General features: G+C 37.3%; 1 protein-coding gene across 4 annotated transcripts in view; it reads left to right on the plus strand.

The window, feature by feature from the left end:
- Nucleotides 1–15,934, plus strand: part of LOC145668318 (uncharacterized) — a 147,678-nt gene that overhangs the window by 74,818 nt on the left and 56,926 nt on the right. For all 4 annotated transcript variants that reach the window (XR_014128011.1, XM_081736045.1, XM_081736047.1 and 1 more), the window contains exons 6-7: nucleotides 11,906–12,043; nucleotides 13,717–13,838. Coding sequence is in view for 3 of the 4 variants with exons in the window: in XM_081736045.1 (XP_081592171.1) it covers nucleotides 11,906–12,043; nucleotides 13,717–13,838 (260 nt within the window). In the remaining variant the exon portion in view is untranslated. The remainder of the gene's footprint in view (nucleotides 1–11,905; nucleotides 12,044–13,716; nucleotides 13,839–15,934) is intronic.

A 15,934-nucleotide genomic window follows, 5' to 3' on the forward strand; every position in this document is an offset into this window, starting at 1 on the left:
AATTCACTTGAACATTCAAGGGTTAACAGAGTAGTGACTGCTAAAGATTAATTGAAATATTGATACACACGTCTAAAATATACCAACAACATTATATATATATATATATATATATATATATAAGACTATCACTGTATATATTCAGAAATTGTAGAACTCGTAATAACTGTTTACTCAGTCACTAACACTGTTCGTTCAATGATGCATCACTTCCGAAGTCAGTTCACTAATGTTCTAAATATGAGTCCTTGCACTTCATCCATCCATAAGTTCCTGTATCTTCTGCTCCCATTCTCTTTCCATACGAATGAGGCTAGGATTCCCACGGTGGATGGTCGGTTTTGCCCTCTTCCCTTACAGACAAAACGCTTCCCACGGTAGATGTTCTTGAAGTTCTCGATGAAGTATAAATAACACGTGGAGGCAAAAATGACGTATCTCCATTTCCTTATATTCTTGATATGTGGCTTCCAGAATAGGATGGCTTAACAAAAATATGCGTGGCCTGCTTCATACGTATTGTAGTGATAACTTAATGTTGAACTGTTAGCTTCAAAGATATACACAAAATATTATTGTCCGTGTGGATATTCTTCTGTATAATAAATATAATTGTGTGCGAAATTTTGTAATGATGAGGAAAATTGAAGTTCTTCCTTATAACTTTCTTCGAGTTCTTCGTGTAAAATAAATATATAGATGTTTATGTGATCATAGGCAGACCAATGTGACACATCATCATCATCAGCTCCCCTTTCATGGCAACAAATATGCGTAGTTCTGAATGAAAATATATGAAGAATATTGGAATATATAAGATATTAGATTGCTGATTTTGAATATATTACGAAGATATGAGTATACATAAGAACAATATAACGATGATATGCAAATAATGGATATACACTATCAATAAAATTGACAGAAGAATGGGAAAATATCGATATGAAACCGAATGATGGGATGACATATCGAAGCGTGCAAATATCCTACGGTCCGTCAAGCCGTATCCACATAGAAGTGTGGTTTGGAAGATAAACTAACCTCCCCAAATATATATATCAACTTGAAAAACCTCCCTGAAGAAATCAACGACCACGTAAGACACATTAGTAGTAAAAAGAGAAAAAAAATAAATACGAAATTCCCTTAGACGATGTAGTATCTAACAAAAAAAAAAAAAAAAAAAAAAAAAAAAATGCACACAGCATACCGTGGCAAGAAGACGTGGTCGGGACTTTGGTATATAATGCTGTAATGGTTCCCTTTTCCAAGAAAAAGACTACCTTAAATAATTATGGTTCTGGAAATGACTAGCAGTCAGCAGTTCTACACATACCAAATCCAACAAGGACTACCTCTGTCACTCGCTGGACCAAAGACCAGCCCCTTTCCTGCTTTCCTCCAGAAACCATACATTCTAATAGGAAAATTTCTCTAAAACTGTAAATAACTTCTCTTTACTAATATATCCGTTACGCAAATAATATATTATGCTATCGTCTACAAAACTAGAGTTAACCTTCACTTCACTATAGTTAACGTCACACAGCTGATTTTCTGCTTCTTCATCTTCCATGGTTTCAGAGCTACTATTAGCTTCCCTTTCAGCTCGTTCGATAATGTCACTGAAACTTTGTTCATCCATTTTTTAAAGCAATTCTAGCCACTTCTTGCGAGTTGCTGGAGTAGGTCTCCAGAGCTTCATTCGTGACACATTTTGGAATCCAAGGTATTCGCCATTCGATGGATCAATCACTTCGAAAACATTATCACTTATCTTTCTCCAGCAAACATAAGGCCCACGAAAGACATTATACAGCTTTGCTATTCGCTTATCCAACAGACTACTTAAATTGTATTGGCGAAGGAAAATAAGATCACCTTCAACTAACACTCTTCTTGGACCTTGATTTGCATTTAACTTAGCATTACGCTTTTCAATTATCTTATTTCGTCTTAAATTGGACATAATCAGTTTACCATTCCAATCGATACCTTTTTGTTCGTCTATTTCTTCATTCTTCGGCGTAATACCAAAATGAGATAACATAAATTCTTCGTATTTAACATTCAAATGTAATTCTGCTGGAGCAACTCCTAAACTAGCACTTATGGTGTAGTTTAATAAACAAGCTTGAACTACATACTCTGGCCACAGTGAATGTGATTCACGACACAACACGTAAAATACGTTCTAGATCTCTATGGAAACGTTCAATAACATTACTGGAAGCGTGGTAAGGTGTAGTGTAATGGATTCTAACGTTATATGATTCCATTGCTTGCACAAACTGTTTTCCAATAAACTGTGGTCCATTATCAACTAGAATATTTAAACACAATTCCATATGCATAAAGTATAACTCAGTAATGCATCGAGCCACTGTAGCACTAGCCTTCCGTAAAGGATAAGCCACTAAGTATCGAGAATACACATCGCACACCGTAAGAAGGTACGTTTCGCCATGTTTACCACGAGGTAACTGTCCTATGAGATCCACTGAGATCAGATATCTCACGTTCTTAGCTGGTACACTTCGCATTAAACAGTTCACAGGTTGGTTGGTTGCTTTTGTACGCATGCATACTTCACAGTCGTTAATGTACGATTTGATATCACTTCTCATGTTCTTCCAATAAAACATTCTGAATATGATGTTGAACACCTTTAGAAATCTGAAATGGCCATAATGATTATGAAAACCAATTAAAATGTGGTTTACCAAACTCGATGGAACACATAACTTTAGTCTGTCCGGAAAATCAAAATCTCGAACCATCAACAACCCATTCTCTTACGTATAGTTATTCTTCCAGTTTCTTGAACTGCTTCGAACTGAACTTTTTTTCATCACTTTCACCACGTAAATGTTTAATTATAGGTCGATAAACATCACACTCCCATTGTAATTTCGCGACAACAGCGGGGTCTAAATCATACACTTCAGACTGTATAGCTTGTATAGGGTTAGCGTTCACCATAACTTCCTCTTCAGCTGGAAACATTCGTGATAAACAATAACACAATACATTGGATTTTCCGCTGATATATATTACTTCATAGTCATACTGTTGCAATTCTAGAGCCAAGCGCATTAACTGTGCATTCCAATTGCGCATACGTTTCAAATGCGTCAAACTTTTATGATCACTATGGATATAAACTTTCGCTCCCTTGAACCAAACGTGAAACTTCCGCATACCCCACACTAAACATAAACACTCAAGTTCTATTGTAGCATAATTCTTCTCATACTTGGTTAAGGTTCGGCTAGCATATTCTAAAACACACTTTTCACCGTTCACATACTGATAAACTATAAAAACAAGTCCAAGGGCTGAAGCATCACTACGTAAAATAGTTAATCAAATTGAGGATGGTGCAACATCACTTCCATCATAATTTTCTGTTTTAACAATTCAAATGCACTCTGATGGATTTGTTCCTATTTCCACTGTTTTCTTTTTTTAAAAGTTCGTAAAGAGGCTGAGGAAGTATTGCGTGGTTTTTAATAGTGCGAGAATACTACTGTATCGCACCTAAAAATGAACGAAGCATTTTTAAATTCCTTGGCACTGGTAGGTTAGCAATAGCCTCTACAGATTTTGGATCTCGCCGAATACCCTTGGATGACACGTAGTAACCTAAGTAATTAATTTCACTAACCCACTTAACTTAGTCAGGTTAAGCGTTATATTCGCATCACTCAACAATGCTAGCACTTGATCGAGTATAGACAAAAATTCAGGAACTGTTTATGTACTAATTGCCACATTATCCACATACCGAACTAAACGCTCCTGCAAGTCTAACGGAAACACCTTATTTAGACATAATTGTAGTACGGATGATCCATTTTTCACCCCGATAACCATTCTTGTATACTCATACAAGGTTCCCTCGAATAAAAACGCTAGATATTGCATTGAATCTTCTGTAATTCCACACTGGTTATACGATGAGGTAAAATCGGGAGTACCAACCACTGTTTTACTGTTAAATTTAGGGAATAAATCAGACAACTTCTCTGAACGCAACGCTGAATTTTTACATGAACATTTAAAGCACGTCAGTCGACCACAATTCGCAACTGTTCAGATTTCTTCAGAACTACATGAATAGGTAGCAGATGACATGATGAACGGGGCCTAATGATACCCCACTTTAGTAACTTGCGTATTTCTTGTCTCTCACCTTCCTTGTATTTCTGAAGTATATCATACGGTTTAGCAATGATTGGTTCACTGGTATCAACTTCCAAATGATACTGAAAATAACGACACTTTCCTGGAAAACGCGCATGTTTCATTAATAACTCGTACAATTGAGCTTTTTCACTATCGTTGAACAACGTAGCACGAGCGACAGCGTCTTTGATTTCTTCTTCCATAAAATACAAATCTGGAGGGAATTCTTCACAATTCACTGTTAACCCATCACTTTCATACTTACATGAGTCAAAACTACTTCTGAAAACCTTTACCGTTTTCTCATAATATTTGCTAAGATCCTTTATATCGGACATAATGATAATAGGCACGAAGTTACACTTTACTTCCTATGCGTTCACAGTAACACCACCTTCACTATTTCGTTGTATGAAAGGGACCACTGCATATGCACCGTCATGTTCAACTCGTAGTTTATTATTGCGAAAATCTACAATAGTATTCAACCTTTCTGAAAGGTTAGCACCAAAAGTAACATCTTCATGAAGTTCATTCAAAACCAAAAATTCTACCAACACTTCTACATTGTCAATCTGTACCGGTAGTACTGCTTTTCCTTTAACAGCACGTTTCAGTTTTCCTAAGAAGTCGCACAACACAATATTTTCACCCTTTTGCAACCGTACATTAGAAATACACTGGGTAACATCTCGAAAAACATCATTACGAACTAAGCATAAATCACATTTCGTATCTAATAAACAAATTTTAGGCTTTTCATTCAACAAAATTTTAACACGCATAGTGTTTTGACCTAATTCACATCTAATGATTTCTTCATTCTTCTCTAATATCATTATGTCATCTTCACTTTGAATATTTTCACTATTACACAAATCCGGGAAACTAACACGATTCGAAAAACAAATAAGCTCCTCTCCCCTTGACGTACAGAGAGAGGACCCTTCTAGTTTAAAGGCACAGTTTGTTGTGAGGGACCCCGTTGTACAAACGACTGTTGCATATTCGGAAACACTGATCGCCTATTTATGTCAATAGTTGAAACGTTATTTACACCTTGTCCGCGGTTGGCATTGGCATTCTTAAAATTACTCTCATCATTCTGGTTAACCTGTTGTCCACTATTGAAAATTTCAGATTTATTTGTGCTACTATCCGCACTTTTACCTTGATCTTGGTATTGAATCTGATTATTATTTAGGCCTTGACTGAAATTTCGATTACCGTTATTATACCTGCGAAAATTTCCACTACGTTTCCTTTTGTAAAATCGTTTTCTATTGTTATCATTATTGTTCCAAAACTGAGCTTCCACCGGTTTAATTTCACAATTTTTGCCTTGGTTTACGAGAATTATCGTAAATTCCTGTTAAGTTTGATAATCCCTCGATCGATTGAACACTGGCGATAAATTGATGGATATTATTGGGAATATCTCCCATCATGGCAAGTTGGTATCTTTTAGGTAACGAACTAACAATATGTGATAATTTTATGGTTGGATCTTCGAACTCTTCCAACGGTTGTATTTGATGGTAACGTTCATTTACAAACTCAACGACACTAAAATATTTCTTGGGATCAGACGGAATACATCTTAAATTACATAAGCGGGTTGCCTTGATAGGAGATTCAAATGCTTGGCAAAATGCTATTACGAACTGCTGAAATGACGTAAACCCCTTTCCACTTAATGCAAACCACTTTTTTGCACTTCCCTTTAATATCATTAGTAATACTTTTAAATAATCACTCTGGGGAATATCCGCGAATTCCATTTGCTTGTTAAAATCTTCAAAAACTTGGCTTGCACTTTCAGCCATTAAATTATCACAAAAGGTGGTGAGTTGATTTATATATGATAGCTTCAATTTTCCTTTATAACTATTCATCACTGTAACTGTTAACACTAGGACGTGTATGCGGAGTACTTAACCTTGTATTATCCTTGCACTTTACAGTCACTTCATCACGGTCGGACGCACTACCGGAAAATTCATCACTAGATGTCCTTTCCCTTTTTACCTTAACTAAGACATCGTCTTTACCATTTCTATCATAATTACCACTCACCGCCATACAACTGAAATGCGTTTGCCTTCCTTCCCTTTTAAGCGATTAAACTTCCCTTGCTAAACTATCATAACGCTCACTATTTTGCACACACAATTCTAAACACTGTTGCGTACGTTCACTTTGTAAACAATCATTTCTTTGCAACTCCTGCAACGTAGTATCGTAGGTGTTCACAACTTGCACTAACTTAATCTCATTTACACTCGACACTTCCCTTGTTTGTTCCACTTCACGTCTTACATTATTAATCATGCGTTCGGCACAAATAGCTGATAACCTTGTACTTTGTAAACTTTCAGTTAATTTATCAACGTTTTGCTGTATATCACTATTCATACACATGTATCTTAAATCACTTGCATTGGTTTTCTCAATCAGTTCCGCACGCACTGTCATAATAGAACAATCCAAGCGTAAAACTTCACTTTCTAATTTCGTTGTAACTTCATCACGCACCTTATTAATTTCTGCTTTTACACTAGCTATTTCTCGCGTAACCAGTTCCTTACAGTCCATTATATTATTGCGACATTCATTGTTTTGTGCTTGAACTTCACTGCGCAAATCGCTTAAATCGTTGCAAATGATATCTACTCTTGAACTAAATTGACTCAGCTGTTCATTCACTTTCGCTGATTCATCTACACGCACCTCGTTCACCTTTTCACTCAAAGTATTCTCCACTATGGCAACACTATTCTTCACTTCTGCCAATGACTGCACTAATTCATTCGAAAATGACTGCTTCATTTCGGATAATTCCCTTCTTGTGTTTTCATTAGATTGCACTATTTCTTGTTTCAACTCGCGTTGTATTGATAATAGTAAGGTTCTAATATCTCCGTCGTCACTAGCCATGTTCACAGATATGAAAACACACACACGTACAGAACTCTATATCACCTTCACAAAAATCACAAGGCTCTTAGGATTCATATTTTTTTTCCTTCGAGAAGCAGTAGTGCTATAACCGGATTACAAGCACAGTTATTGAGTAGGCCATCGCTAGCACAATGGATGTCAATTCTCCCGCTCTTGTTGCTCACATCACTAAGCTCCGCCCATACATTTCGTACGCAAGCAAAAGTTCGTCTGCTATAGCACGTCTCATTGGCTGTGACGTTCTCATGACGTAGCAACAGTTTACATGAGAACGTGTTACAAAGGTGGTTCTCACGGTAAAGCTTGAGAAAGAACAATGAGCCATTGTAACAGGAAAGAAAGATAAATGAAAATTGATAACTAAAATGCACTTATAAGTTTCACTGCTATGACAAAATTGCAGCAAATAAAAATGAATGCTTCCAAATTTTGTTGGAAATAAAAATCATTATAAACGTTCCGTATATTGTGCCGTGCTATCATTGGAGGTTTGCTAAAGTATCAGTAACAAAGTCTGTAATCGTGGCTGTGAGAAATGCATCGTTGAAACGAATGGAAGCTTTGAAGCAAAAACGAGATGACGAACACGAAAGACAAAACAAAATCAAGATGGAAGCAGATTACTTTAAAGAGTTGAAGGAGAAGAAAAGGAGATTGTTACAAGAGACCAAAGAGTAAGTTGAAACACTTGAGGAGATGGAAAAAAACTCAAAAAAGGGTAAAACAATATTATCCAACTTAAAAGAGAGATAGAATCCATCAGTACAACTGTGTACAATCAGTGTGACATTTTAAAAGGATTGTTAAGGATTTGTAAATGCATGTGTATTTAGATATTTAATTTTAAGATTAGTGGATTTGTGATTGTATGCTGTTGGTTAGTTACTGAACAAAACAGACTATATACAGTGAATATACTAGAAGTGATGTGAAAAGACACCAAGTTTTTATTGTTCCAGAGATTGAAATTAGAGATATGATAAAGATAAGTGCTAAAGAATATACGTAGGTACTGTTATTAGTTTTTGAATGTTACGAAATGTTATGGTTTGGTAAAGAAAAGGTCACGAAATTTCATTTTGGAATTTTAGTAGACCCTGTTACTGGCTTTTGTTACGGAAGGAAGCTCAAGATTCGTAAGGTCGGAAAAAAAATGTCAAAATCAATTCTGCTTATTACCAATATGCCCTACCTTCAGTTTACATAGACAAAATGCCATTGTACGGTGACGACGTCCTTCGTTTAGAACTGCACACCAGAACAAAACTCAGCCAGAGCATTACTGACCTTCTACCGATGTGTAGCAACTGCAACTAGTATCCATGCTATTTTGCTCGAGGATAATCTTGTTAAAGGGTCCAGATGCTAGTCCTATGGAGTACTATACTTTTGAACGTCTCAGCTGGCTTCTTTCATCACATTGGGTTAGCACGATAATTGGCCACTTCAAAGCTTGCAAGCAGGAGCGGAACATACTTCTGGTACAGCTGGAAACGTCGGGCATTTGAAAACATACCCAGGTCTTTTAACCTTGTACAGCTAACCTTTGTTGACATTTTTGCCGAATGGAATAATTTATTTACTATGGAATGGCTAGCTGCATGTTTATTCCCTATGACATGTAGCTGTATTGTACTGTTCATGTTTTTCTCGAATTTTTGCTTATATTCGTTTCTCCATGCGAGTGGTAGTACTTGAGTTGCAGTTGACGTGGCGTGTTGTGTTCACATTTATAACCATTTTAGTTCTATTAATATTCGTTAATGTTTGAATTCTGTCTGCAGAATTAAAATAAGTCAAACGTCATATTGTTATAAAAATCTATTCTGTCATATTTAGTTTCTTCTAATATAATCAATTCAGGGACGTCATTTGGGGCTGCAAACTCTTTTCCTCCCCCTTCCCCAGAGTTTGAGAAAAATATACATTTTAATCAGTATATAATAATAACGAAACACGTAAAACACTGCTTCTTTCGAAGAGTCCCTCTCAAACAAAACGTGAAATGATGCTACTAATTCTATTCCCATCTTTCCTCTTGTATGTTCATTAAAGTCACTCATGACCTTAACATCACACACGTTATCTTCCCTTGGCTCCAACACGTCATTAGTATCTAAGATGATTATGTACAACATCCACCACATTGTTTATTGGAATTAAAATTACATTTCCAGTTTTACGTCCCAAGGTTACGCTCTTTAGGTTAAATGGAATGAATGATTATGAATGAGCTGATGGAATGAATATGTGTTAGAAAACGAGAACCTTAAGGAAACCCGTGGACCCGATGTTATCCATCACAAACTTGCGTGGCCTGGGATCGAACCATGGATCCCTTGCATCAGAGGGGAGCACTCTGCCACTGAGCCATTGTGCCCGTGATAGGACTCAAGAATAATAAGCAGTTATACCATCGGATTGTTAACTTTAAACTTACATTTCCATTCAGCTTATTTATTTATTTATTTATTTATTTATTCCCATCTGCCAGTAGTTAGGTCTGTTAACAAATCCGAACTACAATAAACACAGCTTTGTTGCCCCAAAGAATATTTCCTGGAGCGGCATACTCTTCCTTCCCTAAGGTCATGGTTTCAAAATATTTCACATGCCTGTCACAATCTTCTGGAAACAACTCTTGGACATAATAAGGCTTCTGTAATCAGTAATTTAACTCTTCCTTTAGAATAACGCATCTCCACTGTTGCTGCCTATTTTGTGGATTTCGAAGAACTTCGAATATCCCTCAATGTCGTCGCTTGTTCTTCAGACCGTAACGTTGCCGAAGGTTTAACCACAATTACTGGTAATCTTAACTTCTGTGGCGTTTTCTGCTGTTTAGCGTTCAGAAGAGTATGTTTACCATTGGCGTTCAGAAGAGTATGTTTACCATCTTGTTTCCTCCACCCCTTTGCACTTGGCTAACAGACGGCCACATCTCGTATATGCCAAAGTAATTTTAGTAGCTAGTTGACGAACTAGCTTGAAACAAAGAATATAAATACATATCTATCATGAAGCAAATAAAATAGAATACTATGTAAGTAATATAAATAATGCCATACATGCTAAAGCAACTAAGTGTCTGTATAATCTACATAACTGAGCGAGATATAAACATTGGCAAGTAGAAACTTGCTTCACATTCATCTTTTATATATCAAAGACGGTTTGGGTGAGAATTAGTCTTTACGGGAACCCGCCTAGTTATGATTCGCCGCCTTACTATGACTTAACGCGTGCTTGATAGGGCTTAGGTACAGGAACCTAGCATATCATGGTAGAAGGCGTGTACTAAATAAGACTTACCGGATTGTCCTAACGGTATGGAAGTGCCCAGTTAAGGTTGGAGGACATGGACATCGCGAATATATGTCGCACGCTAGACATATTCCTCGGAATGAAGACCAGAGGCAAGCAGAGGTGTACGTATTGGCTTCATACCAGAACTGAGATGTAGGTCTGGATGGTGAATGCGGATGCATGCTCTAGTTTCCCTCTAACCTGCATGTCTACAGAAACTCACACGGCTGTCACTTTGTTTCAGAGAGAAACGAATACCGTCGCCAAAACCACAGTCTTTAATTCTCGTTGGTACTGTGGTATCCCCGACACCATGGAAAACATTCTTTACGATGAGTAGGAATGAGAAGTAAACCTAGCAGTCACATGTTAGGTGTTCATTTACTCATATGAAAGGCCCCTTGGCTCTGATTGCAGTGGCTGTTGCCGTACTGTCAGTTAGAGCGATCCAAACGATCATTCTGTCAGGCTCTCTCCATTACGTTTCGGGGTCCTGTCTTCTGTGAGAATTCTCTGCTTCCCATGTATTGACCACCGTTGGATCACTGACACCTCACGACTCACGCGAGAGGCAATTCTGCAGAAAGTACACCCGAGCTCTTCCAGTCCCAATATACGACCACATTCGAAGTTACTTAAGTGTACGTAGACGTTCTGTGGGAACCTGGCATTACAAATACAAACTGTGATCCATATATAGCTGACAGCCATACTCATTGTGTTTCCCAATGACATACTAATACAAACTCATCCTCTACAATGGATTGTTTTTCTGGAACCTTGAAACTAATATCATCGTGCCCTATACAGACACACATTCCGTGATGTGGATTTTATTCGAATCGGACTAAGTGTACGGTGTAAGTAATGTTGCAGCTTAATTCTGTGTTGACAAATACAGTAGCTTTACTGTGTTGAACGTGGGCTTTTTTTTTTTTTTTTTTTTTTCAGTATTAGGTTTCATAAACCAATAGTATACAATAGAACAACAACCCAGACTTGACTCAAGACTCAACCTTAGTTACACACCATTAAGCAAAAAGCCCAACTTGAATAGTTTCCGTTGTCACAGCTGTCTTTATTATCATAACCTGGTACATCTACAAATAGTGTATCTACCCCCTCAGATGCCACTATTTATACACATAAATCTCTAGCCCACTTACTAAGTGCCTACTACACAATTTTCGTAATTAACAGTTTCTCAGTTCTTAATTTCAATCACAATTCGATATTCAGTTCAAAACATATAAACAAACACTAAGTTATTATTCTTTTTTTCTTCAAGTATGTTCAAGTCGAACTTTCCGCTACGGAATGTTGTTGTTTAATCCGTTTCCATCGATGTAAAATCACTGGGTTTTGATAAGTTATTTGTTTTTTTCATTATAGCGGTGCCGTATTTAAAGTATGCCAAACTGGAAATGTAAAATTGTAATATTTACAGGAAGGAAACAATGTTCAGCTGCTCGGAACCTCTCCAGATATCTTCAGCTTTGAAGAGCAGAGTGCTTCTCAAGTAGAGAAAAAGAATGAAGTAGAGTGTCCAATTTGTAACAAGATGTTTCCTGCAAACAGTATAGAGGTATATATTTCTTTTTAATTACGTCTTACGTTTGTGCCAAGTTGAATGGTGAAGTTACTCATAGTATTTTAATATGTTCAGTAAGAAATCGTTAATCGTGTCGCGGGAAGTTCTGTGTCGTATTCCATAAACCATTACTGAGATACTCGTAGTTAGTTAGTTATATCTTTAAACAAATTACTAGGGGCTATAAATGTACTTCGATAAGATCAAGTATCAGCGTGGAAGTTAGAAACTGAAGTTGATGAGGTCAGTTCGTACTGAACTACCATGAATGTGGACGACTTAGTGTGTTCCAATACAGAAGACTTGCGAACCTTGGCGTAGCTGAGAAGTAAACCGAGGGCAAAAGAGGGTCACCGAAATGTTTGTATTGATGACCGGGAAGCTCTAATTTAGTGTATGAGGTTGACATCACATGAATTTGTCGTTTCATGAAGAGTAAGTGTTAGGTACGCTTGGAAATGACAATTAATAAAGTTGTTTTTGTTAGTTTTGCTTTTTTTTCTGTCTATACCTTTCATAGATTATAGTTTTCGGCACCGTATCGGTAATTGAACATTTTTTTAGCCAATCGCAAAATGGACATTTCTGTTGTTACGTGTAGAAGTTATCAATATGATAGATTATTGTTTAACGTCTTTTTCAGCACCGAATTGCATGCAACACTTACAGCATAAAAGTAGGATCGAATCGCTACTTAGATCTGCTCTCAACGAGAATCGAACCACGCGTAAACAAAGTAAAAGGCTTAGCTGTTTGACTACAAAGGGATGCTGCAAATCAACTGAAATATGTTGTGAACGTGAAGTTCCCTATTGAATAGTTTGTATCTTTCAAGTGTCTTAATATTCTCTACCTGATTTAAAGAAAGAAAGAAAAGGTAAAATGACATGTTTCAGACAAACTCTTATAAGCTTTTCTTATATAAGTGCTTATATGAAACAGATTTCAGTGACATCTTCATTATTACAAGCGCACTATCAGAATATTTTCGTACAGGGGCGTGGTGGCCCTGTGGTAGAGTACTCACTTCTGGTGCATTGGATCCCTGGTTCGATCGTAACTGTCGCCAAGAGAGCGTTATGGTGGACAGACACCACATGCGTGGGTTTCCTTGGGGTTCTTCCATTTTCTTCATTTCATCTTATCATCACCGCCTCCCTTATTCCTGTTGCATAAACGTGGTACATAAAGAAACAAATGAACTGATGATCGTGAATTTTTAAATGCAAATAGAAGAATTCAGACATATAGCAGATGAGAATATTGAATAACATTAAGATAATTGTAGCAGTAGCTATCAGTGTAGACAAATATAAATTTAATATGTTGTGTTATGTGTCGCTCACAAGCACGTTATTGAAGTCAAGTTGAATGATAATAACTCAACTATCTGAACATGCAATTGCTGTGAATATTGATTATGATCTGCTGCTGTTTAAGTACCGAAAAATGCTACTTGTTTCGAATTGTAATTTTGAAACCTTTTGGTTGTTTGATGTGGAGTTTTAGTTGCTCTTTTCAGCACTGAAACTAGACGAGGACCTACAGTTTAATGTAGGATCCGACCCATGTGGGCTCCCACCGGGAACTAAAATCTTTTAAAATATCCATAGAAAAAATTATATTTTTGCAAACAATAAAAAATTTTAATGTTTGACATGTTTCAGGCCCATGCTTCTGAATGTGACCAATTTCCAGGGGACGATGGCTCTGGAACTGATGTAGAGGAAATCAAAGATGACTTTATGACTCAGTTATCTCAGGGAAGTGATCAAGAGACCCAGAAAAGGTAAATATATATTTCATTTTTTGTTTCTAAAATAGTTTTATCAGAAGCAAAGAATCAGTTTTTACCTATGTTTGTATTTGTATTTGTGAGATTGATTGATTGATTGATAGATTGATTGATTGATTGATTGATTGATGATGATGATTATTATTATTATTATTATTATTATTATTTAATAGCAGTCAGAGTTCGTTTCAACAAATAAAGATTTGGAAGAGATTTATGAGGATAAACGAGACCTCTCTTGCCACAACCTAATTTTTAGGTATATCGGTATAATTTTAATTATACTAGTGTCAGCATCTTGTCGCCTCGATGTGGTTTTCTAGTATAATGATTAAAATACAGAGGTTGATTCATTTATACTAAGCTGAATTTGAATGTGCCACTTACCTAAGAAATGCCGTGTCTCCACCACCGATTGTGTCTTATCTGCACAACATTTTTACTGACTAATACTCGTCATCCGAGTCTCCATTGTAAGAGACTGCGTTGCGGCTGGATCGGGTATTGCATTCCCCTATTTACAGGCTTTCCACAGGCCGGAAACGGGACGGGCTCGACGATGGGAGAGGCGCCGCTTGAGGAGTCCGAAGGCACAATAATCAATTGGGCTGGCATCTGGACTCTTGACGGATGTCAGAGAAGGGAATTGCCGAAATTCCAGTTTCCTGTTCCATATGACCATAGACCGTTCAGCGATCTTTTCGCCGTGTGGCTAGATGCCTTGTCTTTCTTGATCCAGTTAGTTCAACCTAGTTCACACCTTGTCCGTACAATGCTGGAATTTTCCTGCTGATACATTTCAGTTAGAACTGAATCTGGTAGTAAGCAGCATTGATTTTGACGTTTCGCTCCACTTTTCGGAGACGCAGTTTACCCTTTACGAAAAACGGACCACAATCATGAATTTTCTTGAGAAATTCTCTGCTCGCTGGCGGAAGAATATGCTTCGTCCATTGGCGTCAGCAGATCTGTATGTAATGTACAAAGTTTACCACAATCTATGAGGTAAATCTACACCTCGTCAAGAGTAACGACAAATTTCCACCGATTACCCGCGAGATGACGTTCATACTGCCTTCTGCAGTTCCTTCTTCGGTCAGCCAAATAACACGATTGCAAGCCGGCGTGCACTTCCCTTGCGTACGACCGAGCCATAAATCCGTTTGAATGGCGTGGTTGGAGGTCGCCTACTATGTGTAGCATTTGCTGGCCATCACATGCTGTGTGTGGGGTTTTCAGAGGTCACCATACGTCAAACTACACGCAATAGAGGTGGGTTGTTTCTAGCTGCTCGCGTAGGTGTGGACTGTTATTGTGCGCCCAGGACTGTTACACTGATGCGCGACGCCGTGAACGTAGCATCGGAAAGGCATTGGTCTACACCTGACCTCACTGCTGCACCCTCAAGGCGATGGGTTGCGCATGCTCGGTAGTTTCACATTGATTTCGGCTTAATATAAATGAATCAACCTCTGAAGTCTTGACCAGTGTGGTTCAGTTTTTCTTGTTTGTTACTTAAGAAATTCTTTACTCATTTTGGATTATGACAGTGGCGTCGCCTTGTGCATTTCGTAAGAGCACGTGAACCGCCAAATATCGTGCGCTTTTTTTGCTCCTTAAGATATTTAATAACATTTAGAATATTATTATATTATCGTTTCGTTTCCATCAGCTATCTACTACTAGAATTTTTGCTAGATATGCGCTGCACCGTTTTCAAAACTATAGCTTATATCCATCCTTATTCCTCCATTAGATCTCTCAATTAAGTATGCTGAACTATTTTTTAAAAAATGATATATTCCGTATACTCTCATATACCCTTCTTGATAGGTTTGTAGTGTTAGGTTTTCCTAAAATACTTTCTCAATACTAGTAAATCTAAGGCCTATTCGATATGGCAGCATTTTTCAGAAGATTTCTTGTAAGCAAAGTCTTATCGTTACCCTATTTTGTAGAGGATTCTGTGAGCAATTGCAAACTACTATATATCTTTTAGTGTACTGATGGATTGTGAAAGTATAGAATGAAGTTAGAATACAATCGACCAAAGTTAACTATTACCTAAAGGTGAAAACTAAGCTGTGTCG

Source organism: Thermobia domestica, chromosome 13, assembly GCF_964235325.1.
Source record: "Thermobia domestica chromosome 13, izTheDome1.hap1.1, whole genome shotgun sequence".
NCBI classification, from domain to species: Eukaryota; Metazoa; Arthropoda; class Insecta; order Zygentoma; family Lepismatidae; genus Thermobia; species Thermobia domestica.